The sequence below is a fragment of the Ranitomeya variabilis genome, chromosome 2 (genome assembly GCF_051348905.1).
Source record: "Ranitomeya variabilis isolate aRanVar5 chromosome 2, aRanVar5.hap1, whole genome shotgun sequence".
Lineage (NCBI taxonomy): Eukaryota > Metazoa > Chordata > Amphibia > Anura > Dendrobatidae > Ranitomeya > Ranitomeya variabilis.
This window is the reverse complement of record NC_135233.1, coordinates 996,561,109-996,586,200: the sequence shown is the minus strand read 5'-3', so window position 1 is coordinate 996,586,200 and position 25,092 is coordinate 996,561,109. Positions and strand designations below refer to the sequence as shown.

The window sequence follows — 25,092 nt, the reverse complement described above, 5'->3', positions numbered from 1 at the left end:
TTTTTGGCGCCCCCACTCAACACAGACTGCCCCTATCTCCCCTGCACTTTTTATAAAAAAAAAATGGGGTATTTGTTACCACTAGATCATTGACTTCTTTCTGGCATGAAATAATACAGGTCTGAGCACCATCCTAGTTACCATTGGAGGATAACAATAGTGTAAGGGGGACTATTTGCTAATTTTGTGTGCGTTGTGCCAAGAATTCTATTATATGGAGGTACCTATTTAGGTCCCGATTATGGTTTATATCATATAATTTTTTCACTACTGCACTTTCCCTATATTGTTTTCCTACCTGCACTGAGAGGGACAGTGCAGGGGAGATAGGGGCAGTCTGCGTTGAGTGGGGGCGCCAAAAAATCGTCTCTTAGGGTGCCAACCTCCACAGACAGGCAGGTGTTAGCAGTAGCTGTATCTAAGACCTTAATAGGCTATTTTATATTTTTGTGACTATTTTTTCTCTACATTGGGTCTGGGTTTTATATTGTTGTATTAATAAAAGTGAAGTTTTAAGTAGTATTAAGCACAGCCCACATAGTATATAGCACAGCCACGTAGTATATAATACAGCCCATGTAGTATATAGCACAGCCCACGTAGTACTGTATATAGCACAGCCATGTAGTATAAAACACAGCCACATAGTATATAACAGCCAACGTAGTATATAGCACAGCCACGTAGTATATAACACAGCGCAAGTAGTATATAGCACAGCCACATAGTATATAATAGCCCATGTAGTATATAGCACAGCTACGTAGTATATAACACAGCCCACATACTATATAACAGCCCACGTAGTATATAGCACAGCCATGTAGTATATAACACAGCCCATGTACTAGTATATAGCACAGCCTGCATCTTCCCCCCGAGAATGGCCCCAAGTCCAGTACTCACAGTTATCGTAAAAAAAAACACTCCTTACCTCTCCTCGTGCCCGTGCTGCTCTCAACTCCTGTCTCGGCAGCTGCCGCTGCACTGCTTGGCACACAGTGAGTGCGCGATGCATCATCGCGCACCCGCAGTGTCAGAGGCAGAGCGGGGAATGATGGGAGAGGGAGCATCAGCTGATGCTCTCTCCTCCATTGTTGCTTTGAACTGTGCCGGCAGACACCGGTATAGTTCAATGTGGAGGCGGCGGGGAGTCGGCACTTTTGGCAGGCAGGCCCCCTGCCACACAGGGGCCCCGTAGCGGCTATGTGATGTGTCGCTAGCTGGGGGCCCCTGGGGGAGCGGGGGTCCTAGGCAGCTACCTGCCCCTAATGCCGGCCTGCCTGCAGGGGCCCACTGGAGACTCAAGGCCCCGGTGCAGCTGCACTGGTTAAACTGGCAGTATGTCCACCCATGACTTATAGGGAGTTTCTGCTGTTCTAGCACCTCAGGTTCTCTGCCAATGTGACATGGCTCTCTCAATCCATTCCAGCAAAATCTGAACTCCAATATGGTTCTTCTTCTCCTTTGATCTTTGTACTCTGTCTCAAAAATAGTTTTCGACCACAGGAGAAATTGCATAACAAATTTTGGGGTCCATTTTCTCCTGTTACCCTTAAAAAATTTGGGGCTAACGGAAAATTTTTGTGGGAAAAATGTGATTTTTTTTTTTAAAACAGCTTTTTAAACTTCTGTGAAGCACCTAGGGGTTCAAGGTGTTCATCACACATTTAGATCCATTCCTTGAGTATTGTTTACAAAACTGAGACACTTGTGGGGTGTTTCCACTGTTTAAGCATATCAGGGGCTCAACAAACTTGAAATGATGTCAGCTCTCAATTTCAGTCATTTTTGCATTGAAAAGTCAAGCAGTGCTTCTTCCCCACGAGCCCTGCTCTGCAACCAAACAGTAGATTTCACCCATATATGGGGTATCGGCATACTCAGGAGAAATGGAATAACAAATTTTGTCTTTCATTTTCTATTGTTGCTCTTGTGAAAATAAAAAAAAAATTGGGGTAAAGTTTTGGAGGTTTCTTTTTTCCTTTCCACATTCCATTAATTTCTGTGAAGCTCCTGAACAGTAAATAAACTTATTGAATGTGGTTTTGAGGATTTTGAGAGGTGCAGTATTTAGAGTGATGCCACTTTCGGGAATTTTCAGTCAGATAGGCTTCCCAAAGTCACTTCAAATGTGACATGGTCCCTAAAAAAAATAGTTTTGTAAATTTTGTTGTAGAAATGAGAAACTGCTGATCAAATTATTATAACTCTTCTAACTTCCTAACTAAAAAGTATGTCTCAAAAATAGTGCTGACGCAAAATAGACATGTGGTAAATGTTATTTTTAAAATATTTTGTGTAACATAATTTTCTGGTTTAAGGGTATTAGAATTAAAATTTGAAAATTTGGAAACTTTCAAAACTTTTGACAAATTTCTGACATTTTCACAAATAAATGCAAGTCATATCAAACAAATTTTATCAAGCCAACTGATAGAAATAGTTTACTTCACTATTCAAGTTGTCACCCCAAACATATCAAAAAAGCATTATCTAGTTTACAGTTCTATAGAATTATCAGATTGCATCAGAGGTATCATTTGGAATCTCAGATTGGAAGAAGTCCAGAGGTTATCCCAATGATTTATTATCATACCATCCATCATCAGGATCCTCCCAAAACATTAAATTCCCTAGAGTCACGTTTATGAATACATCACCCTTTTATGCATCTCTTCAATCAATCAATCAAAAAGCATTGGCCTTTGCTGCGTAAATCATATCCTGACATTCCAGAATTTTCACACCTTCCTCTTATATGTGACAAAAAGCACCAAATTTGAGGAATTTACTGATCAGGGTGGATTTAGGCTCCCGTACTACTGTTACTTTACAAACCTTTTTGTTAACTCCACAGAAAGGCATTTTTGCAATGTTCTAATATTATCAGTGGGGACACTTACCCACTCCAGGTCTGGTAAAAGGTTTCCTATAAATAATTTTCACTTGTACCTCCTCAAACCATCTTTGTCTATCTTATTCAATGTCCATGTGGACATATCCGAGATTGCATATGTCAGCTTAAGTCCACCATTGGGTGCAAAAAGACCATGTTACCAATACCTTCACACTTTATCTCTGTTGGACACAATGTGGCTCATCTCCAGTTTTAGATTTTAGAAGCTGCACCAATGCCTAGACAAGTGGGCAATATAATCCAAAAATTTAAATAAAGAGAAGCTTATTGCATTCACAAATTACAAACATTAGAACACCAAGGTCTCAATAGGGAATATGAGATCTTTTACTTACTGTCACATTTTAAAATATTGACATTTGTTTGGGTTTCCACTGCTTTTGTGTTGTTATTATTATTAATATTATTACCATTTTTCACACTAAATATTTAATATCTTCTATTTTATTTCAGGTTCCATAGGGCTCCTGTTATGATCTGGTGGCTTAGGAGCAGCATGAGACGTGCTCTGGAGGAGGTGGTACCTGTACTGACCGCAGACCCTGAACTTAACACCGCAACTAGCAGTTGCCGTGGGATTTACCTACCAGTCCTAGACACCTCGACACAGCCGGAGAACTAATTACCCCTATAGATAGAAACGGAAAACTATCTTGCCTCAGAGAAAATGCCCAAAGGATAGACAGCCCCCCCACATATATTGACTGTGAGAGGAGAGGGAAAAAACATACGCAGACTGAAAACAGAATTTAGCAAAGGAGGCCAATCTAGCTAAATAGACAGAATAGGACAGAGTACTATGCGGTCAGTATTAAAAAACATTAGAAAATATCCACCACAGATAATACAAAAATCTCCACACCTAACTAAAGGCATGGAGGGAAAATCTGCTTCTCCAGAGCTTCCAGCTTGACTGAGTAAATCCACACTGACAAAGCTGGACAAGAAAAAACATAGAAATGCACTGAACAATAAAGTCCACAGTATGTGGACTGCAAAAACTAAGCCAGGACTTATCTTTGATGATTTGGACAGATAAGCAGGAGAATCCAGGAAGAGATGTGAATCCACCAAGGAACAATGAACAACTGGCACAAACCAAAGAATCTGGCCAGACTAAATAGCCCAGTCAGAATTGGCAATAAGTGAAAGCACTTGATGACTGCTGAAATCCAAAGGAGCAGCAGTACCACTTATAACCACCGGAGGGAGCCCAAGAGCAGAATTCACAACAGGTTCCACCAGGTACTTGTTCATTTTCCCATATCTTCAATGTTTAATCTCCTTTTCCTCCTCCTTTTTTCCCATATTTACATTATCCTGGTTTAATTTTATATTCATCCACTTTGCATAATCTAATCTTGTGTTCTTTCTACGGATGTATTCTGTTAGTCTTACTTGACTTCCCGACTTACTAATGTATATGTTACTGCATATGTCCTCTTTTTATGCTCTGGTCTGTCCAACGATCTCTCGCCGCTTACTACATGGCACAAGCGCAATTACTGAAGCGCAAGGTCACATACTCTGATCGGACCCTGGAGGTTTACAGTACTTTCCTCGCCTATCTCTCTCTCTTAAGCTGTCACTTCCGCCAGGCATTAGATACACCAGCGCGCCATGCACACGACTCACACCGCTCCTAGAATCACTGATGAGCACCGAGGGACACAGAGAATATTCACTGTCGGAATACACTATTTAGAGGCTTTTCTTAACAGCACTTAGAATGCCCTTGTGGGTCTTCATTCTTTAGAGACTTTCCTTAATGGCACTTAGAATAGATCTGTCTATCTTTTCCTTTCCCAAATACCAGTGGTTTCCCTGTTTAGTCAACAGCCACTTGAATATTTTATTCATTTGCTTGTATACTGTATAAGCATTTATTACTATGTATGATCTTCAGTGTTTTATTTTGTTGGTATAACTTTGTTTAACTGACCCAGTGACGGGATTTCTTTAATTTGCTCTTTTGAGTGCATTATGTAAGGGGGTGGACGAGACAGCGGGTTCCTGCATGCAGGGTCCGGAACTAGAGAAGCTGCATCCACTGTTCCCGGGGGGAAGCCTGGTTGAGACAGACCTCCCCCGGAGGCCTGAGGGAAGCTCTAGAGAGGAGGGGCTTCCTGCTGTGAGAGGAGGAGGAAGAGAAAAAGGAGTAAGCGTGTGAAGGAAGGCAGTTTGGCGCCAGGGCTGAGCGGCGTACAGTCAGGCAGACGATTTGCTCCACTCCCCTTCCAGACAGAGAGTACAAGGCCGTTAACAGGCCATGTTCCAGTGGACCAGGAACATAGGAGCTGCTGTGTTGAGAGACTTGGTGTGCTGAGCAGCAATACAGAGAGCGGGACCCCTGCCAGCAGAGCCATGCAGCGCAGAGCCGAGCAGAGCTGAGCCATGCAGTGCAGAGCCATGCCACCAGAGCAGAGCCAAGTCGGGTGCTGCAGCAGACAAAGAAAGGAGTGCTCCAACTGGGAAGCACCTACGCCACACAGACCAGTGACCGCCGTCGCCCACCGCCATCAGCGGGGACAAGAGCAAAGGAGACGTACAGTGCATGCCCGGTGACCGCCATAAAGTCAGTTGCCAGATGCTCCAGGAAAGTGAGTACCGTGCGCGTGCTGCTTGAAAGGAGACCAGGAGCGTGACCTTCAGCTCCCCCGACTGTGTTAGTTAATAGAGGCCCAGACACGCGTGACCTGACTTCACCAGGGGTTGTAGTTTTAGAGCTTCTGGTCCAGATACCTGCTCACGCCGCAGAGCAGAGCTATGTGCCGGCGATTCCCCCCTAATTGGACTCCGTACTGTTTTAGACACCTTTACATATGGGAAATCTACCCACACCCAGAGACTGTGTTGAGAAGTGGTGCTCCTCTGTTGTCGGTGCCGCCGTTGGATTCCCACCTGCTACAGACTTTGCTGAGACGTCACGTAACATAGTAACATAGTAACATAGTAACATAGTTAGTAAGGCTGAAAAAAGACATTTGTCCATCCAGTTCAGCCTATATTCCATCATAATAAATCCCCAGATCTACGTCCTTCTACAGAACCTAATAATTGTATGATACAATATTGTTCTGCTCCAGGAAGACATCCAGGCCTCTCTTGAACCCCTCGACTGAGTTCGCCATCACCACCTTCTCAGGCAAGGAATTCCAGATTCTCACTGCCCTAACAGTAAAGAATCCTCTTCTATGTTGGTGGAAAAACCTTCTCTCCTCCAGACGCAAAGAATGCCCCCTTGTGCCCGTCACCTTCCTTGGTATAAACAGATCCTCAGCGAGATATTTGTATTGTCCCCTTATATACTTATACATGGTTATTAGATAGACCCTCAGTCGTCTTTTTTCTAGACTAAATAATCCTAATTTCACTAATCTATCTGGGTATTGTAGTTCTCCCATCCCCTTTATTAATTTTGTTGCCCTCCTTTGTAGGGTTGAGCGACTTTTACTTTTTCAGGATCGAGTCGGGTTTCGCGAAACCTGACTTTGTCAAAAGTCGGGTCGGGTGAAATCGGCCGATCATTGCGAAAAGTCGGGGGCCGACTGAAACACAAAACCCAATGCAAGTCAATGGGGAATAAAAGTCGGCAGTGAGTGGAGAACAGGAAAACACCTACAGAGCCCATTTTAATGTCAAAAACATCAATTATTGTTACTTAAGCTTGTCAATCTTAATTAACCTTATAATAATAGTTAGGTATTGAAAATTGGGGGTCATTTGGTTAAGTGTGGGGGGGGAGGGCTGGCTTAATTTTTCTTGGGCCCAGGAAATGTGGAATACGTCACGGCGGTGGAGCAGGGAGAGGTAAGTATTTCAACTTTGCAAGTGCTGTGATCCAGAGCAAGCAGGGAGGCCCACTCGGTTCGCATTGGCACTGGCACAGGGCCCCTCAAAGTACGGCGTTGTGTTTGACGGCGGGGGCGCCTCCCACCGGCAGTGACACTTTTGCGTACTATGACGGGCCCTGTGACAGTGACATCGCCAATGAGTATGCCCCCCCACCTGATGAAGGAACCTGCACTTTCATATGCACCTTCCTCTTTGTCCCCGTGTAAGGTGGTATAGTATGCGGGAAGGGGGACCTGACTTTCAGCAGGGTCGGATTCTGGCTGTGTAGAGTGCAAGGGGAATGTAGTGGTCTGGGTCAATGTACCAGCAGACCCATCAAGCAGTGGCTGGGTAATAGGCAGGATGAGGAGGAAACACAGATACTGTATAGGCCCAAAATAAAAAAGGAGGCTAAAAGCAGAAAAAAAATTGGTAACAGGAGTAAACAGGCAGCATTGCTTTGTTCAGTGGAGGACAACAACAAGCAGCAGCAGACACTGTTAGTAGGGCCCAACCAAACTAGTAGGGCAAATAAAGTTTCAAATTCTAAATACAGGCCGAAAGCCTGTAGATTGAAACTCAGCTTTGTTTTCTTTTTGAGGAAACCAAGAGGCAGCAGCAGACATCACTAGGCCCAAACCAAGAACCAGGCCAAATGCAGTTTCATATTGTTGATAGAGGCCGAAAGCCTGTAGATTGAAACTCAGCTTTGTTTCTTTGAGGAACCAAGAGGCAGCAGCAGACGTCACTAGGCCCAAACAAGAACCAGGCCAAATGCAGTTTCATATTGTTGATAGAGGCCAAAAGCCTGTAGATTGAAACTCAGCTTTGTTTCTTTGAGGAAACCAAGAGGCAGCAGCAGACGTCACTAGGCCCAAACCAAGAACCAGGCCAAATGCAGTTTCATATTGTTGATAGAGGCCGAAAGCCTGTAGATTGAAACTCAGCTTTGTTTCTTTGAGGAAACCAAGAGGCAGCAGCAGACGTCACTAGGCCCAAACCAAGAACCAGGCCAAATGCAGTTTCATATTGTTGATAGAGGCCGAAAGCCTGTAGATTGAAACTCAGCTTTGTTTCTTTGAGGAAACCAAGAGGCAGCAGCAGACGTCACTAGGCCCAAACCAAGAACCAGGCCAAATGCAGTTTCATATTGTTGATAGAGGCCGAAAGCCTGTAGATTGAAACTCAGCTTTGTTTCTTTGAGGAAACCAAGAGGCAGCAGCAGACGTCACTAGGCCCAAACCAAGAACCAGGCCAAATGCAGTTTCATATTGTTGATAGAGGCCGAAAGCCTGTAGATTGAAACTCAGCTTTGTTTCTTTGAGGAAACCAAGAGGCAGCAGCAGACGTCACTAGGCCCAAACCAAGAACCAGGCCAAATGCAGTTTCATATTGTTGATAGAGGCCGAAAGCCTGTAGATTGAAACTCAGCTTTGTTTCTTTGAGGAAACCAAGAGGCAGCAGCAGACGTCACTAGGCCCAAACCAAGAACCAGGCCAAATGCAGTTTCATATTGTTGATAGAGGCCGAAAGCCTGTAGATTGAAACTCAGCTTTGTTTCTTTGAGGAAACCAAGAGGCAGCAGCAGACGTCACTAGGCCCAAACCAAGAACTAGGCCAAATGCAGTTTCATATTGTTGATAGAGGCCGAAAGCCTGTAGATTGAAACTCAGCTTTGTTTCTTTGAGGAAACCAAGAGGCAGCAGCAGACGTCACTAGGCCCAAACCTAAGAACCAGGCCAAATGCAGTTTCATATTGTTGATAGAGGCCGAAAGCCTGTAGATTGAAACTCAGCTTTGTTTCTTTGAGGAAACCAAGAGGCAGCAGCAGATGTCACTAGGCCCAAACCAAGAACCAGGCCAAATGCAGTTTCATATTGTTGATAGAGGCCGAAAGCCTGTAGATTGAAACTCAGCTTTGTTTCTTTGAGGAAACCAAGAGGCAGCAGCAGACGTCACTAGGCCCAAACCAAGAACCAGGCCAAATGCAGTTTCATATTGTTGATAGAGGCCGAAAGCCTGTAGATTGAAACTCAGCTTTGTTTCTTTGAGGAAACCAAGAGGCAGCAGCAGACATCACTAGGCCCAAACCAAGAACCAGGCCAAATGCAGTTTCATATTGTTGATAGAGGCCGAAAGCCTGTAGATTGAAACTCAGCTTTGTTTCTTTGAGGAAACCAAGAGGCCGCAGCAGACGTCACTAGGCCCAAACCAAGAACCAGGCCAAATGCAGTTTCATATTGTTGATAGAGGCCGAAAGCCTGTAGATTGAAACTCAGCTTTGTTTCTTTGAGGAAACCAAGAGGCAGCAGCAGACGTCACTAGGCCCAAACCAAGAACCAGGCCAAATGCAGTTTCATATTGTTGATAGAGGCCGAAAGCCTGTAGATTGAAACTCAGCTTTGTTTCTTTGAGGAAACCAATAGGCAGCAGCAGACGTCACTAGGCCCAAACCAAGAACCAGGCCAAATGCAGTTTCATATTGTTGATAGAGGCCGAAAGCCTGTAGATTCAAACTCAGCTTTGATTCTTTGAGGAAACCAAGAGGCAGCAGCAGACATCACTAGGCCCAAACCAAGAACCAGGCCAAATGCAGTTTCATATTGTTGATAGAGGCCGAAAGCCTGTAGATTCAAACTCAGCTTTGTTTAGTAGAGGTAGAGTGGGCGCACCCACCTGTCCAGGCAAACGGCACTTGCACGGGTGCTTGCGCCAAGTGGTGAACACGGTCCTGTGGGGGGAGTCAGCCCATTTAGGGAGGTATAAAAATGGCCTATGGTGGACATTCAGCAGCTGCAAATGGAGGAATTGGCAAAGTCAGTAAGAGGAGGGCAAAAGCGAGTCATTTATCACCCAAGCTACGTGTCAGCAGGGGACGGTGGGGCAAAAGAATTGGCAATCCATGATTGGTTCATTTTAATGAAGGTTAGATCATCTACATTTTGGGTAGCCAGACGTGTCCTTTTATCAGTCAGTATTTAACCAGCAGCACTGAAGACTCTTTCTGAAAGCACACTGGCAGCAGGGCAAGCGAGCTCCTGTAATGCATATTCTGCCAATTCGGGCCAGGTGTCTAGTTTAGATGCCCAGTAATCAAAGGGGAATGACCTGTGAGGGAGAACATCGATAAGGGATGAAAAATAGTTTGTAACCATACTGGACAAATGCTGTCTCCTGTCACTTTGAATAGATGCAGCAGTCCCTGTTGTGTCAGCGGTCATTGAAAAATCACTCCACAACCTTGTCAGAAAACCCCTCTGTCCAACGCCACTTCGGATTTCGGCACCTCTAGCACCTCTGTCATGTTGCCCCCTACGGCAAGTGTGAGGACCATCACCGCCTCTGTGTGCTGGGAATGCCTGAACCAAACGGTCTACAAGAGTTGCTTGTTTGGTAGCCAATATTTGCTCAAGGTTCTCATGTGGCATGATGTTTTGCATTTTCCCTTTATAGCGTGGATTCAGGAGGCAGGCCAACCAGTAATCATCATCGGTCATCATTTTGACAATGCGGGGGTCCCTTTTTAGAATACGCAAGGCATACTCAGCCATGTGGGCCAATGTTCCTGGTGTCAATTCACTGGTCCTGCTGGGTTGAGGAGCACTTTCTTGGAAATCCACATCACAAGTGTCCCGCAAGAAACCTGTACCTGACCTTGCAACGCCACCAGTTTCAAGTGGCCCCTGAGAAGCATCCTTCACCCATACATAGTCATCCCCATCATCCTCCTCCACATCCTCTTCGACTGCCACCTCGTCCTGGACAGTTCCCTGACCAGACAATGGCTGACTGTCATCAAGGATGACAGACGCCAGCTCCTTGATGTGCGTCAAACTTTGCATCAGCAGACGCATAAGTGGGATGCTCATGCTTATGATGGCATCTTCTGCACTTGCCAGCCATGTGCATTCCTCGAAACACTGAAGGACTTGACAGAGGTCTTGTAGCTTGGACCACTGCACACCAGACAACTCCATGTCTGCCATCCAACTGCCTGCCCGTGTATGCGTATCCTCCCACAAATACATGACAGCACGCCTCTGTTCACACAGCCTCTGAACCATGTGCAGTGTGGAGTTCCACCCTGTTGCAACGTCGATAATTAGACGGTGCTGTGGAAGATTGAGCGATCGCTGATGGTTCAGCATACGGCTGGAGTGTACGGGCGACCGGCGAATGTGCGAGCAAAGTCTTCGCACCTTCAGGAGCAGGGCTGGTAACTCCGGATAATTTTTAACAAAGCACTGCACCACCAGGTTCAAAGTGTGAGCCAGGCAAGGTATGTGTTTGAGTTGTGAAAGGGCTATGGCAGCCATAAAATTCCTTCCATTATCACTGACTACCTTGCCTGCCTCAAGATGTACACTGCCCAGCCATGACTGAGTTTCTTGCTGCAAGAACTCGGCCAGAACTTCTGCGGTGTGTCTGTTGTCGCCCAAACACTTCATTTCAAACACGGCCTGCTGACGCTTCCCACTAGCTGTTCCGTAATGGGACACCTTGTGTGCAACACTGGCAGCTGCAGATGGAGTGGTCATGCGACAGCGCTCTGTGGATGAGCTTTCGCTTCTGGAGGAGGAGGAGGTGGGGTGGTGAACGTCTACAGCCAACTGTTTCCTAGATCGTGGGCTAGGCAGAACTGTCCCACTATTGCTGTCCCCTGTGGACCCTGCATCCACGACATTAACCCAGTGCGCCGTGATGGACACGTAACGTCCCTGGCCATGCCTACTGGTCCATGCATCTGTTGTGAGGTGCACCTTCCCACTGACAGACTGCCTCAGTGCATGGACAATGCGGTCTTTGACATGCTGGTGGAGGTCTGGGATGGCTTTTCTCGCAAAGAAGTGGTGACTGGGTAGGTCATAGCGTGGTACTGCGTAGGCCATCAGAGCTTTGAAAGCTTCGCTTTCAACCAACCGGTAGGGCATCATCTCTAACGAGATAAGTCTGGCAATGTGGGCGTTCAAACCCTGTGTATGTGGATGAGAGGATGAGTACTTTCGTTTCCTAACAAGAGTCTCTTCTAGGGTGAGCTGGACTGGAGAGCTGCCTATGGTGGAACTAGCGGTGGTGGTGGTTGTGGACATGGCAGATTGAGAGTGAGTTGGTGATGTTGGACTACATACAGTGCTTCCTACCAATAACCTTCTGACTCCCTGACTGCTTTGACCTATCGACGATCCCTCCACATTTGCTGCTGGTGTCCTAACCGGTGGGCTTACAGTGAGGGAAGCAATGTTGCGGTGCTGACTACCTTCATTCAGACCTGGTGCACCAACGGTACGGGACGTTAGGTAGTTAGTCCAGGCTTGCAAGTGCATGCTGTTTAAATGTCTACGCATGCACGTTGTATTTAAATTGTTAAGAATCTTCCCTCTGCTAAAGGTCTTTGAGCATTTTTTACAGATCACTTTTGACTGATCATTGGGATCTTGGTCAAAAAAAAGCCACACTGCACTCTTCCTACTATGGAATTCCTTTTCAGGCATTGCACGCTGTGCAACTTTCACAGGATGGCCACGCTGTCCTAAAACTGGTTTTGTCAAACGTTTTTTGCCTGATACGGGCCTGCCAGATGACAGCTGTTGCGATGTAGATTGGTGCTGCTGTGGATAACCCTCCTCCGCTTCTGAGCTACTGGCAGCGCCACCCTCTTCCACCAATGGCTGCCAATCTGGGTCAACAACTGGGTCATCTATCACCTCCTCCTCCTCAATGTCATGTGCACCTTCCTCAGTGTCACCGTGTAAGGTGCTATAGCGTTCGGGACAGGGCACCATAGTCTCATCAGGGTCAGATTCTGGCTCAGCAAACTGCGAGGGCAATGTAGTGATCTGACTCAATGGAACAGCATCATAATCTAGCTGTGGCTGTGCATCAGTGCACTCCATGTCCGATTCTTCTAGTAATGGGCAGGGTACAATTTCCCTTTCTAACCCAGGCACGGTATATGTAAAGAGCTCCATGGAGTAACCTGTTGTGTCATCTGACGCATCCTTCACTTTTGGTTTGGGAGAAGGACACAAGGAAACGTCTTGTTCCTGACCGGGAGCATCCACTGACGACTGGCTGCTGTGTAGTGTTGAGCGATACCGTCCGATACTTGAAAGTATCGGTATCGGAAAGTATCGGCCGATACCGTCACAGTATCGGAATCCAATCCGATACCGATACCCGATACCAATACAAGTCAATGGGACTCATGTATCGGACGGTATCCCTGATGGTTCCCAGGGTCTGAAGGAGAGGAAACTCTCCTTCAGGCCCTGGGAACCATATAAATGTGTAAAAGAAAGAATTAAAATAAAAAATATCGCTATACTCACCTGTCCGACGCAGCCGGGACTTCAGCGAGGGAACCGGCAGCGTTGTTTGTTTAAAAATCGCGCTATTACTTGGTTACGTGAATTCCCGGCTTGTGATTGGTCAGGTCGGCCATGTTGCCGGGACGCGGACCAATCACAGCAAGCCGTGACGAAATTACGTCACGGCTTGCTGTGATTGGTCCGCGTCCCGGCAATATGGCCGCCCTGACCAATCACAAGCCGGGACGTCACGGGAGGCTGGACACGCGCTCATTTTAAAATGGGCGCGTGTCCAGCCTCCCGTGACGTCACGGCTTGTGATTGGTTGCGCCGCGATCAACCAATCACAAGCCGGGAGGCTGGACGCGCTCATTTTGAAATGGGCGCGTGTCCAGCCTCCCGGCTTGTGATTGGTTGACCGCGACGCAACCAATCACAAGCCGTGACGTCACGGGAGGCTGGACACGCGCCCTTTTTAAAATGAGCGCGTTTCCAGCCTCCCGTGACGTCACGGCTTGTGATTGGTTAATGGCGGCCATGTTGCCGGGACGCGGACCAATCACAGCAAGCCGTGACGTATTTTCGTCACGGCTTGCTGTGATTGGTCCGCGGCCCGGCAACATGGCCGCCCTGACCAATCACAAGCCGGGACTTCGCGTAACCATGTAAAAGCGGGAATTTTAAACAAACAACGCTGCCGGTTCCTGCGCTGAGGTCCCGGCTGCGTCGGACAGGTGAGTATAGCGATATTTTTTATTTTAATTCTCTATTTTACACATTTTAACATTAATGTTGTTCCGATACCCGATACCCGATACCACAAGAGTATCGGAATCCCGGTATCGGAATTCCGATACAGCAAGTATCGGCCGATACCCGATACTTGCAGCATCGGAATGCTCAACACTACTGCTGTGACATTTTGAACTTTGGGAAGAGGAGGCCAAAGAGCTAGAGGCTGAGTCAGCAAGGAAAGCCAAAACTTTTTCCTGCTGCTCCAGCTTTAAAAGCTGTTTTCCTACTCCCAGGTAAGGAAGCCTTCGAGGCCTTGTGTAGCCAGACGATGACGCAGGCTCAACACCTCCAGCCTTAGGTGCTACTGTGCTTTTGCCACTACCACCAGATGCAGCACCACCATCAGTACCAGGTGACAACCCCCGCCCATGGCCTCTTCCACCAGACTTCCTCATTTTTGGGGGGGACACAACTCTGGCCCTGTGGTATAACAGTAAACTATGAACGTGGCAGAAAGTGGCTGCCTGATATATACGACACACTAGCAGTACAGCTGAATATACACTGTGTGCAAATTTTAATCTCCCTTTTTTTGGGGGGAGACACAGAACCACAACTCTGGCCCAGTGGTATAACAGTAAACTATGAACGTGGCAGAAAGTGGCTGCCTGATATATACGACACACTAGCAGTACAGCTGAATATACACTGTGTGCAAATTTTAATCTCCCTTTTTTTTGGGGGGAGACACAGAACCACAACTCTGGCCCAGTGGTATAACAGTAAACTATGAACGTGGCAGAAAGTGGCTGCCTGATATATACGACACACTAGCAGTACAGCAGAATATACACTGTGTGCGAATTTTAATCTCCCTTTTTTGGGGGGGGAGACACAGAACCACAACTCTGGCCCAGTGGTATAACAGTAAACTATGAACGTGCCAGAAAGTGGCTGGAATTATTATTTAAAAATAAATAAATAAATAACAAGCTCCCTACAATGAGCTCAGGACAAGTATGGCAGCAATAAAAATGACTGCTGAACACAAAAATGTGGACAAATAAACAAGATAGGTAACTGTGCAGAAAGGAGCAACAGGAATTTTGCTTTTAAAAAAGCAGTTGGTTTGCACAGCATCGTGCACACAGCTATGCAGCTGCTGCACTAAAATACGACCTCCACTGTCCCTGCACAAAAAGGTGGTGTGGGACAGTGAAAATCGCTCCAGCACAAGTGGTTTGGGGGTTTATATTTCCTCCCTAACTCTGTCCCTGCTTCTGACTAACTGCAGCAACACCTCTCCCTATGCTCAGATCAGCAGAAGTAAGATGGCGGTCGGCGTGCACGCCCCTTTATAGCCCCTGTGACGCCGCAGACAGCAAGACAATCACTGCCATGCCCTTGTCTAAGATGGTGGGGACCGAGACCTAGGTCATCACGCTGCCCACACTCTGCGTCCTCCTTCATTGGATGAAAAACGGCGGTGACAGCGTCATATGAAACGCGACTTTGGCGCTCTGATCGTGTACTGCATGGCCGATCCCACACTAGGATCGGTTCGGGTTTCATGAAACCCGACTTTGCCTAAAAGTCACCGATTTATGAAAATGACCGATCCGTTTCGCTCAACCCTACTCCTTTGTACTCTCTCTAGTTCCATTATATCCTTCCTGAGCACCGGTGCCCAAAACTGGACACGTGCCGTTGTTGTCGGTGCCACCGTTGGAACCCTGAAGAGCTGCACACAAGAAGACTACAGTCTGATAAGTTTCACCCCTTTAATTCTGAACTATCGTTCGTCTCTGTCCTACCCTGCCACTCTCCCAGTTCTGCCCCATTTCTTCCCATCACCCCTCTACTCACTACTCCCTGTGTGGAGTGTATTTATTGTTAATAAACCTGTTAACCCTTCCTCTGCCTCCTGTCCTTCACTGCATCTTGCATTCCTGCTCGCATCTTACATATTACATGCAAATAACTTTGATAAAGGCCTAAAACGCCAAAACGTTAGTCACTATATTTTTCTTCACTGGTCTCTCAAATAAATTAATTTGGAAAAGAATACAAACTCTTTTCTAAATATTGTGCCGAAGGTTTTTACTTATTCAGAACTCGTACAATTTTCCTTCTGAGCACAGAATACATGTGGCAATACGAGCCCCTAATTTATATATCATAGACTCTAGTTTTACCATTAAATTATCTGCTAATCTTAAAAGTTCACATACAGCATGTATGTGAGTGGCAAAATTATATTGTATTATTTTCCTCAATAAAAAATGATGAAGTCTACCATTTATGAATCATTTGTTTGAATTGTTCTAGTTATCTAATTTTAGAAAATCTAATGTGGTTTTGCGTCAAATTTATTCATAATATGGAAACATTCTAAAGGGTTTACAAACTCTCAGGCACCTCTGTATGTCACTTGTTCCTAACTTTAACTTATGGAGTATTTTTTTGTTTATTCCCCTTGCAGCTTCCAAGGTAACAGTTGACATGTGTTAGTACTTGCTAAATGTTTCTTTGTGCATTTTGGCTTGTACTATAAACCTTGTACATTTGGATCATAAGTGGGTTCACTGCCAACATCTGGTTTGTTATTTCAATGTTAACCCTCCGTCACATACAATATTCGGACTAACGAGTTCACATACAATGTGCCTGTCAGGCGCCTGCTGGAAAAATACCTATAATATCTAATGTTTGCAATTTCAGTGCTCTAAAAGTGATCAGTGACCTTCATAGGGATGTAATAAAAGAGACTACACATAATCAGTTGCAAAAAAACCATTTACTTAACATAAAACTAATAACTATGAAATACAAACTTTTCAAAACTCCCGCCAAATAGTCCCCAGTTCGACTCTCTCAAAAAAATGTACAAAGAAAATTTTTGAACACAAACTTAATTTTAAGGTACCTTAAGTACTATTAAAAACATATTCAATCAGAAGTAGATGCTGAGGTTTCCCCAGAAAAGTCACACTTGCAGAGCAAATAGCAAGAATTACACACCATTTTTGCATGTGTCAGGCAAATTGCTTTATGACATTTGAGACATTCATAATTTGAAAGCCTTCTGGTTCCGCTTTCCAACTTCTTCATCCTCACCACTGTCACCATCTTGCTCTGTTTCAGAATCCAGGACACATTCTCCCACCTCATCATGAGAATCAATCTCACTTTCCTGTCCTAAATCCTCATTCAGTGTGAGGTCTCTATCATCTAACAGCATGTTTGTTACTTCCTCAACATCAAGTTGTTTGGATAAATTGTACATTTTCCTCTCCATTTCAGCAGATAATCTGAAGCAAGAGAAGGAATATGTTAGGGAACTACTGTATATGCCTGAGCAGCACACTTTCTTTTATAAAATCTCCCTTATTTCTATGAAATATCCTCACATTTTGTGCTATACATTCATAAAACAAGCTAAATAAACTATTGTGATGAATAAAAACATAAAATACCAACCTTACTGAATGTGACGTATTCACATACAATGAGCCTGAGAGATCTGTGCAGCTATATCCTCTCCCCTGAAGCTCTGAAATCCAACTGTGATATCAGGTTTCACAGACCTTCAAGAGACAGGAGACTACCTGGAGGGAGGGGCTTTCCTCACAATCTGGTGAGGAAGGAGAAATGAAAGTAAAAGAGAAGCGCCTGTCAGATCAGTTGTATGTGACGGAGGGTTAATAAATTTTAACTTACGGTACTTAGAGTTTCCAAAAACACAGCTAGGAAAGAATGCCGTTGAATCCAATTTTGTGCAGTTTCTTCATGGCAAATGTATACAGTATATTTTTTTCACTTAAATTATATGTACACTTGGGGGCATTATTTATGTTTATTTGAAGTGTAACAGTAGTTTCAAGTAATTTTCCTGAGTAAGCTGTCATACGTGTGAGAAATAACACTATTTCTGACTTGTATACTACATTTTAGCAATTATTGAACTGCACTAGAAGCTTGAGCTGTTTCATTTTGTGTAGTCCCCTGTTTCTGTTCCTCTCGCCTTCTTTTTCCACCCCTCTCCATAAACTTTTATAGACATCTGATGCAATTTGCTCCCTCCTTGTAGAGAGATATGTAGGAAGAGTTCAGCAGTGTTTGAGAGTGACTAGTTAGTGCACAAAGAGAAAAATTAGTATAAAAATGGTGATTTCCTAATGAAGAAGTAATTGAATACTTTGAAAAGCGTAGAATAAACCACCATCTTAGGCTACGTTCACATTTGCGTTGTGCGCCGCAGCGTCGGCGACGCAACGCACAACGCAAACAAAAACGCAGCAAAACGCATGCACAACGCTGCGTTTTGCGATGCATGCGTCCTTTTTTTGGTTGATTTTGGACGCAGCAAAAATGCAACTTGCTGCGTCCTCTGCGCCCGGACGCGTGCGCCGCAGTGACGCATGCGTCGCAAAACGCAAGTGCAACGCATGTCCATGCGCCCCCATGTTAAATATAGGGGCGCATGACGCATGCGGCAACGCTGCGGCGCAGACCGCAAATGTGAATGTAGATATTTAGTTTGGATTGGAACTTTATTCAGCAGCACAGGTAATATCCACAATATTCCTTTCGTTCTGAAGTCTGATATGGCCTTGTTGAGCCGTGGACCTGCTGCAGCTGACATTTCCCTGATGATTTTCGCTATTATTGGATATATCAGGTTAGTATATTCTGAGCAGATAATTGTAATATCCACCAGATAAGGCAATATTTTGCGCAGATTTTTCCTACAGCTCCATCGTTGGCCCAATTCATTATGACAGGTGTTTTGCATGCTAGTCTTAATAAAAGGTGCGTTGGAGAAAGATGTGCCATATTTATTAAGAATCACATACTTCTCTATGAATTTGGCGCATCTTATAATTAGCAAATTCCTCACCCAGAAATGATAGACAAGCCAACAGCGGGAGTACACTTTTGACATAATTTGCCTCACTGTTCTGGCACAAATTAAGATGGCAGGCTTTGCATCCTGCCCCTGTTCCATCCAGATATTTTTTTGTTTTGTCCATTTTCTCACATGTAAAGCGCCATAAAATAAATGGCGCTATAATAATAAATAATAATAATAATTTACTAATGAGGCCGGATCAACACGTATTTTGGTGTGTTCAAAAAAATGCACGAAAGAAAAAAAAAATTGATCTGAACTGAAAAAAATGTAGGTCTATAAATAGAAAACAGCCGTAGCCAGAGCATTATTAAATTGTGTATAACATGCCCACATTTATCAATGTATTTACATCATTTAGACAAGTTTTACATTATAATAGCCTCCTATTTGTAAATTAACTATTTCCACCAGAATTTATGGCCGTTTGCTTTATACACCCCCGGAGTGAAAAGTGGAAATGTGAAATGCAATTTTCTTAAAATGTTACACAATGAGGAAAAAGTAATATATCTACTCAAAACGGATGGTGGTGTCAAAAAAGTGTTGTCATGTTAGTCAATGTAAAAGTTGGAAGTAGTAATGTATGTTGTAACTGATTCATAAAGGAAACCAATGCAGTCCTAAATCTATGTAACTTTATATTCTCCCATTGACTGTTAGCAAACATCTGACTTCTACATGTTTAGGACTCAATTGCATTTAAAACATCATGAAGACCTGACCTAAACATGTTTTATATGCAGCCCACAAGAAGTCAATGCTATAAATCTGAAAGCCTAAGTTGCCTTGCCTCTTTTTTAAAAATAAATGTTTCCATGTAATACATATGTAAATTGGCTCTTCTGAGAAAAAGAGGACTTAAACTCTATAGCGCCACCTGTTGGGAGTAGCGATCCTACAAGTCACAATCAACCCTTTAACTAGTCGTGCAATATAACTTAGGATAAAAGCCAAATCAGTATCTCAATTCGCAGACACGGTGTTTCGGGCTGTTGGCCCTCGTCAGTGCGAAGCATGAGAACTGATTTGGCTAGGTGAGAGGCTCTGGACTGGGGTCTAAGGGATAACGTTTCTCCTTATGGAGAGTGACATACCAGCTGGCTTGTCAAGGTAAGGAGGCTTATTCGCCGTGCAATGCTCCTCTGGGAAATTAAATATGCAAATTGCCTCTTCTGAGAAAAAGAGGACTTAAACTCTATAGCGCCACTGCAGAAGAGGCAATTTGCATATTTAATTTCCCAGAGGAGCATTGCATGGCGAATAAGCCTCCTTACCTTGACAAGCCAGGTGGTATGTCACTCTCCATAAGGAGAAACGTTACTCCATGTAACACAGAAATTGCACAACTTCACTGAGGAACAAGGGTTTTAGGATTGATGAGCCTAAATTTATGAGCTTTGTAAATACCAGAAGACACTTTAGAAGTTAGGAAACATATCTACATTTATCACTCAATCATGGTTAAGGGATTGGAGTTAGATAACATCCAGAGTTGAGGATTGTTCCTGATAAAGTCTTTTCAATTGCTGGTACAAGACATGATAAAATGCTATGTGAAAATCATTAGACTTAGAAAAAATCTCAATATATACTTGATAAAAAAATAAAAATTTCTAATGCTTTGAGACGAATAGACCAAACAGGATCCAAACCTCTTTATCTTTTGAATACGTTTGGAAATACTTGTATCACAGGGAACAAAAATAACCCTTAGGCCACACACATTGAGTATTTAATTAATCTTTTACCTCAGCATTTGTAATCCAAAACCAGGAGTGGGTGGAAAATGCAGAAGTGGTGATGTGTTTCTATTATAATTTTCCTCTGATTGTTCCACTTCTGGTTTTGGCTTACAAATACTAAGGTAACATATTGACCAAATACTGAATGTGTGCACGTGGCCTTACTTTTAAAAGGTGCCCATTAGAGGTGGTGCAAATTAATTCACAGGACCTGGTTCAGCGGCCATGCCATTAATCTGCAGCTATTGGACAGGAGTCTAGCAATCCGCCCTTTACCTGATAACATTACTGGCTCCTCTATTGATTAGCTGGATTTTTGTGATGCACATGTGATGTCACATCATGCAGCTAATCAAAACTAGAGCGCCAGATGCTGACAGGCTGAAGGAGGCTCACTGGGCTCCCATCCAGCAGTATCAGATTACTGAAGTGGACGTTCAACTGGGTCTTGAGAATCAATTTGCATCATCTATAGTGTCCATGCACCTTATATAGATTTCTTTCTCAACTAACCCATGGACATGAGAGCTCAGCTTAGCCGAGCATTCATGTGTTCTCTATATGGGGAGAGCATGGTAATCTACTGCTAGACTCCATTTGTGACAGCTTACCTCAGATAAAAGATTGTGCAACAAACTACTAGGCATTAGAAATCAAATTTCAGCCGGTTTCACACGTCAGTGGCTCTGGTACGTGAGGTGTCAGTTTTCTCACGTACCGGAGACACTGACACACGTAGACACATTAAAATCAATATGTCTCTGCACATGTCATTGATTTTTTGCGGACCGTGTGTCCGTGTGCAAAACATGGAGACATGTCAGTGTTCGTGGGAGCGCACGGATCACACGGACCCATTAAAGTCAATGGGTCCGTGTAAAACACGTGCCGCACACGGATCCTGTCCGTGTGCAGTCCGTGTGCCGTGCAGGAGACAGCGCTACAGTAAGTGCTGTCCCCCCAGCGTGGTGCTGAAGCTGCCATTCATTTCTTCTCTCCAGCAGCGTTCGCTGGAGAGAATGAATGAAAAATCATTGTTTTTTTTATTTTTTTTGTGTTTTAAATAAAGATCCTTGTCACCACCCCCCTCCCACCACCTGTGCGTCCGCCCGCTGGAAATAAAATACTCACCTGGCTCCCTCGATGCTTCCTCTCAGCGCCGCAGCTTCTTCCTGTATGAGCGGTCACGTGGTGCCGCTTATTACAGTGATGAATATGCAGCTCCACCTCCCATAGGGGCTTCTTAATCATCAAAGTACCCAGTTATATTCACTGGCATGCAAGTGTCGTCAACTTCCCTAGTGGGTTGTCCCCAAGCATCTGAGAGCACAAGGCTTTAATCTGGTTATGATGGGACGGTTAAGGAGACTAGACATGGAAGCGCTGGAAGGGAAGGTGACCATCACAAACTGCACTATTATGTTAGGCTGGGTTATGCTGGAACTCATAGCACCAGTAACATTGTGAACAACCCAGAGGGAACAATATTGCCATGCGCAGGCGTGTACTCCGGAGGACAGAGAATGAACTTCAATCCAATATTGCGGCTGCATGCAGCCATCGGGTAAGGAAAGGGTGAATCAAACACCCGAAAACCCCGCCCCTATGACTGGTCCCACCAAATTCAGGTGACAGGTTCCCTTTAAGCACTAATGTTTAAGATAATAATAATAATCTATTTATATAGCGCCAGCATATTCCGCAGCGCTTTACAGTTTTTGCACACATTATCATTGGCGTCCCCGATGGGGCTCAGAATCTAAATTCTCTATCAGTATGTCTTTGGAGTATGGGAGGAAACCGGAGTACCGGGAGGAAACCCACGCAAACACGGGGAGAACATACAAACTCCTTAATCAGTCTCTCGATTTGTCTTACAGTCCTGGCCAGAGGCAGAATATGGTCTGCGCGAAAATACAGCCCCCACTACCAAAGTCCACATACCCATCCAGGACCCACACATTCATGTAAGCGGGGCGCTAAAAATGAGTGCCTCGCCCACTGCTACTGCCCCGAGTCACGTTGCATATCTACCCCAAAATGGTATCAATAAAAACGTAAGATCAGGGCACAAAAAATAGCCCATCTCCAGATCCCAAAAAATGGAAACGCTACCAGTCTCAGAAAATGGCGACAAACGCAGAAACTTTTCTATACAAATTTCTGAATTTTCTTTTCAGCAGTTAAATAGAAAATAAACTGTACATTTTTGGTTTATGCATACTTGTATTGGCCTGGGGAATCATATTGTCTGTTCACTTTTACCATATAGTGAACATGGTAGAGAAAAAAAAACAATTGTAGAATTGCTCTTTTTTTGCGATTTCACCGCCACTTGGATTTTTTTTCCTGTTTTTCCAGTACACTATATGGTAAAATCAATGATGCCATTTAAAAGTATAACTGGTCCTGCAAAAAACAAGACCTGAAACAGCTTTATTGAGTTATGGCTCTGGGAAGTCGGAGAAGAAAATACAAAAACGAAAAAAAAAAAATTAAAATGGCCATAGCGTGAAGGGGTTAATTTGTGCCTAACTTATTAAGACAAATCTAGCATGCTAAAACCGCAGAAAAAAAAAACAAAACAAAAAAACTTTTCTTCTTTCCTGTTAATAGATCAAGTTTTGCTGCAGAAAAAAAATGCTGAAAAAACACCTAATGTGACCTTACCCTTAATCAGTACAGTGTTTTATAGCTATGACTCACAACTGCAAGATCATTTAAAAGCTAATGAAATCGAAAGAAGAATACTTAACAAATATTGTAAATCAAAGAATGCTGGCGAAATAGCAAAGTGAAAGTATCATATCTTATATTATCCTTTACCAGCCATCTTCCTGGATTTTTTTTATTCCTCAAAGTGATATTATGGATATTCCCAGAAATGTCAGTAATATTCAGTATGTATGACAAGTTGTCTATAAAATATTCAAGCATGCACATCATTCTTCAATTTAAAGGAGTTGTCCTTCTCCTATATAAAGGTGATAAATTATTGACTGGTGGGGTCTGACCGCTGAGAAACACGCAGATCAGCAGAATGTGGAATTTGTATCTCCTGAAAAATGGAGCATTAAGTGTCTGCTCTCCCTGTATATATCACACGTAAGTCAGAGCCATATGAGCTTTAGGCTAAGTTCACACTTGCGACATTTCCATCCATGCCTTCTCTGTGTGCACAACAGACTATGTGCAATAATTCTTTTTTATGAGCCGTAATAATGCATGTAAATAGTAGGCAGTTCTTACATCTGTGTAGTATGCGGTAACTGGTCCAAAAAGTTCAGTGCTCATCTGAACTTAGTCATACGATGGAGAATCAATTGTATTCATTTTGGCATGGGGAAAAAAAAAAATCAACTTTCAGAATCCATAATTTCGAAAAGTAATTGTTAGGCTCAGCCACAAAAGATAAAAGGACCATTGGGAATAAAGTTTATATATTTGCTCCTTAGGATTTGTCAGTATTTTTAACCTGTGCTCTACTGCATTATTTTGCAGTCTATTAATTTGTAAGACATTTGTAAAGAAATTAGTGACATTTGGGTATTTTCTTTTCATGTAATATACCACAATTTCTCTTACCAGGGATAGATGAGACATGAGACAGCATTTGTGAGGTCACGGCCATAGAATTACTGACTTGGATGTTTCTGTAAAGATTTGCAAAAAGTTATCCACAGCATTCGGAAACATATCAAAAGCAGAGAACTTGAGCTTTATGTATGGTCTACACACCTTTGGTCCATGTCGGTTCCGACATCCAGCAATGGCCAGGAAGATCTCAGCCGTGTGCGTGAACAACCAACTTGAGTCTGTGTGGAAGGAAAATTCCGAACAGTTGTATGACACTGAAATCTGCAGAAGTGCACAAAGTTCAGTGATCACATTTTTTCCTGTCTGAAGCATTTCTTAAACCTACCCCCTGTGCAAACAGCTCGGCACTTATTTTTTTCTTTCCTTCTAAACTGAATTCATGAAAAGACTTGTGGGCTGTAAGCTTTACCAATGTTATTGCACAACTGACTTGTGACTCGCCCATGAATCACATACGCAAGAGATAGAGGCGGGATTGGAAGCTGGAAACATATCAATGACTTTATGTTATATGCTTACGAGAATACAAACAGGCTGTGGAAGTGCAAACATTAATTTTACAGTATATAATACTTAATGACCCAACATCGAAGTACAGGTGCAATACTATTGCTTTTCAGTGGTCATAACCTTGCTTATTTGGCAAAATCAGGTCATGTTTATGGACCCATTTTTCTTAGCATCTGATGACATAAAAGTCATTTGTTTTTGGGAAGATGGCACAAAATATTTCCATTGAGCTATTGTTAATTACATCTATTTTACTGCATATTCTAAAATCATCCTTTGTTATGCATCTGCTGACTTTTTTTTAAAACCGACAGCATACAATCCAGATGGGGATCTGTTAAAAATAGATGAAAACTACATGACATCCGTTCTCCATTTGCTTTTTCGTGCTTTTTAACCTGAATTTTCAATTTCATCGTATTCCTTATTCAATTTTTTTTTTCAAAGTAAAAGACAGATGCAAAACAGAAGCACAGCAGATGTCACATGGGAGAAAAATGGTCAGATTTTTTGCAGACAAGAAACCCAGAA

At 43.7% G+C, this 25,092-nt stretch overlaps 1 protein-coding gene across 1 annotated transcript in view; it reads right to left on the bottom strand.

The window, feature by feature from the left end:
* LOC143810100 (G-protein coupled receptor 35-like) overlaps positions 1–24,623 on the bottom strand; it is a 50,631-nt gene extending 26,008 nt beyond the window's left edge. The window contains exons 1-3 of the mRNA XM_077292999.1: positions 24,377–24,623; positions 24,193–24,269; positions 24,040–24,107 (exon numbers count right to left, since the gene is read on the bottom strand). Of these exons, the coding sequence (XP_077149114.1) occupies positions 24,040–24,107; positions 24,193–24,269; positions 24,377–24,496 (265 nt within the window). The 5' untranslated portion in view covers positions 24,497–24,623. The remainder of the gene's footprint in view (positions 1–24,039; positions 24,108–24,192; positions 24,270–24,376) is intronic.
* Between the last annotated feature and the right edge of the window lie 469 nt (positions 24,624–25,092).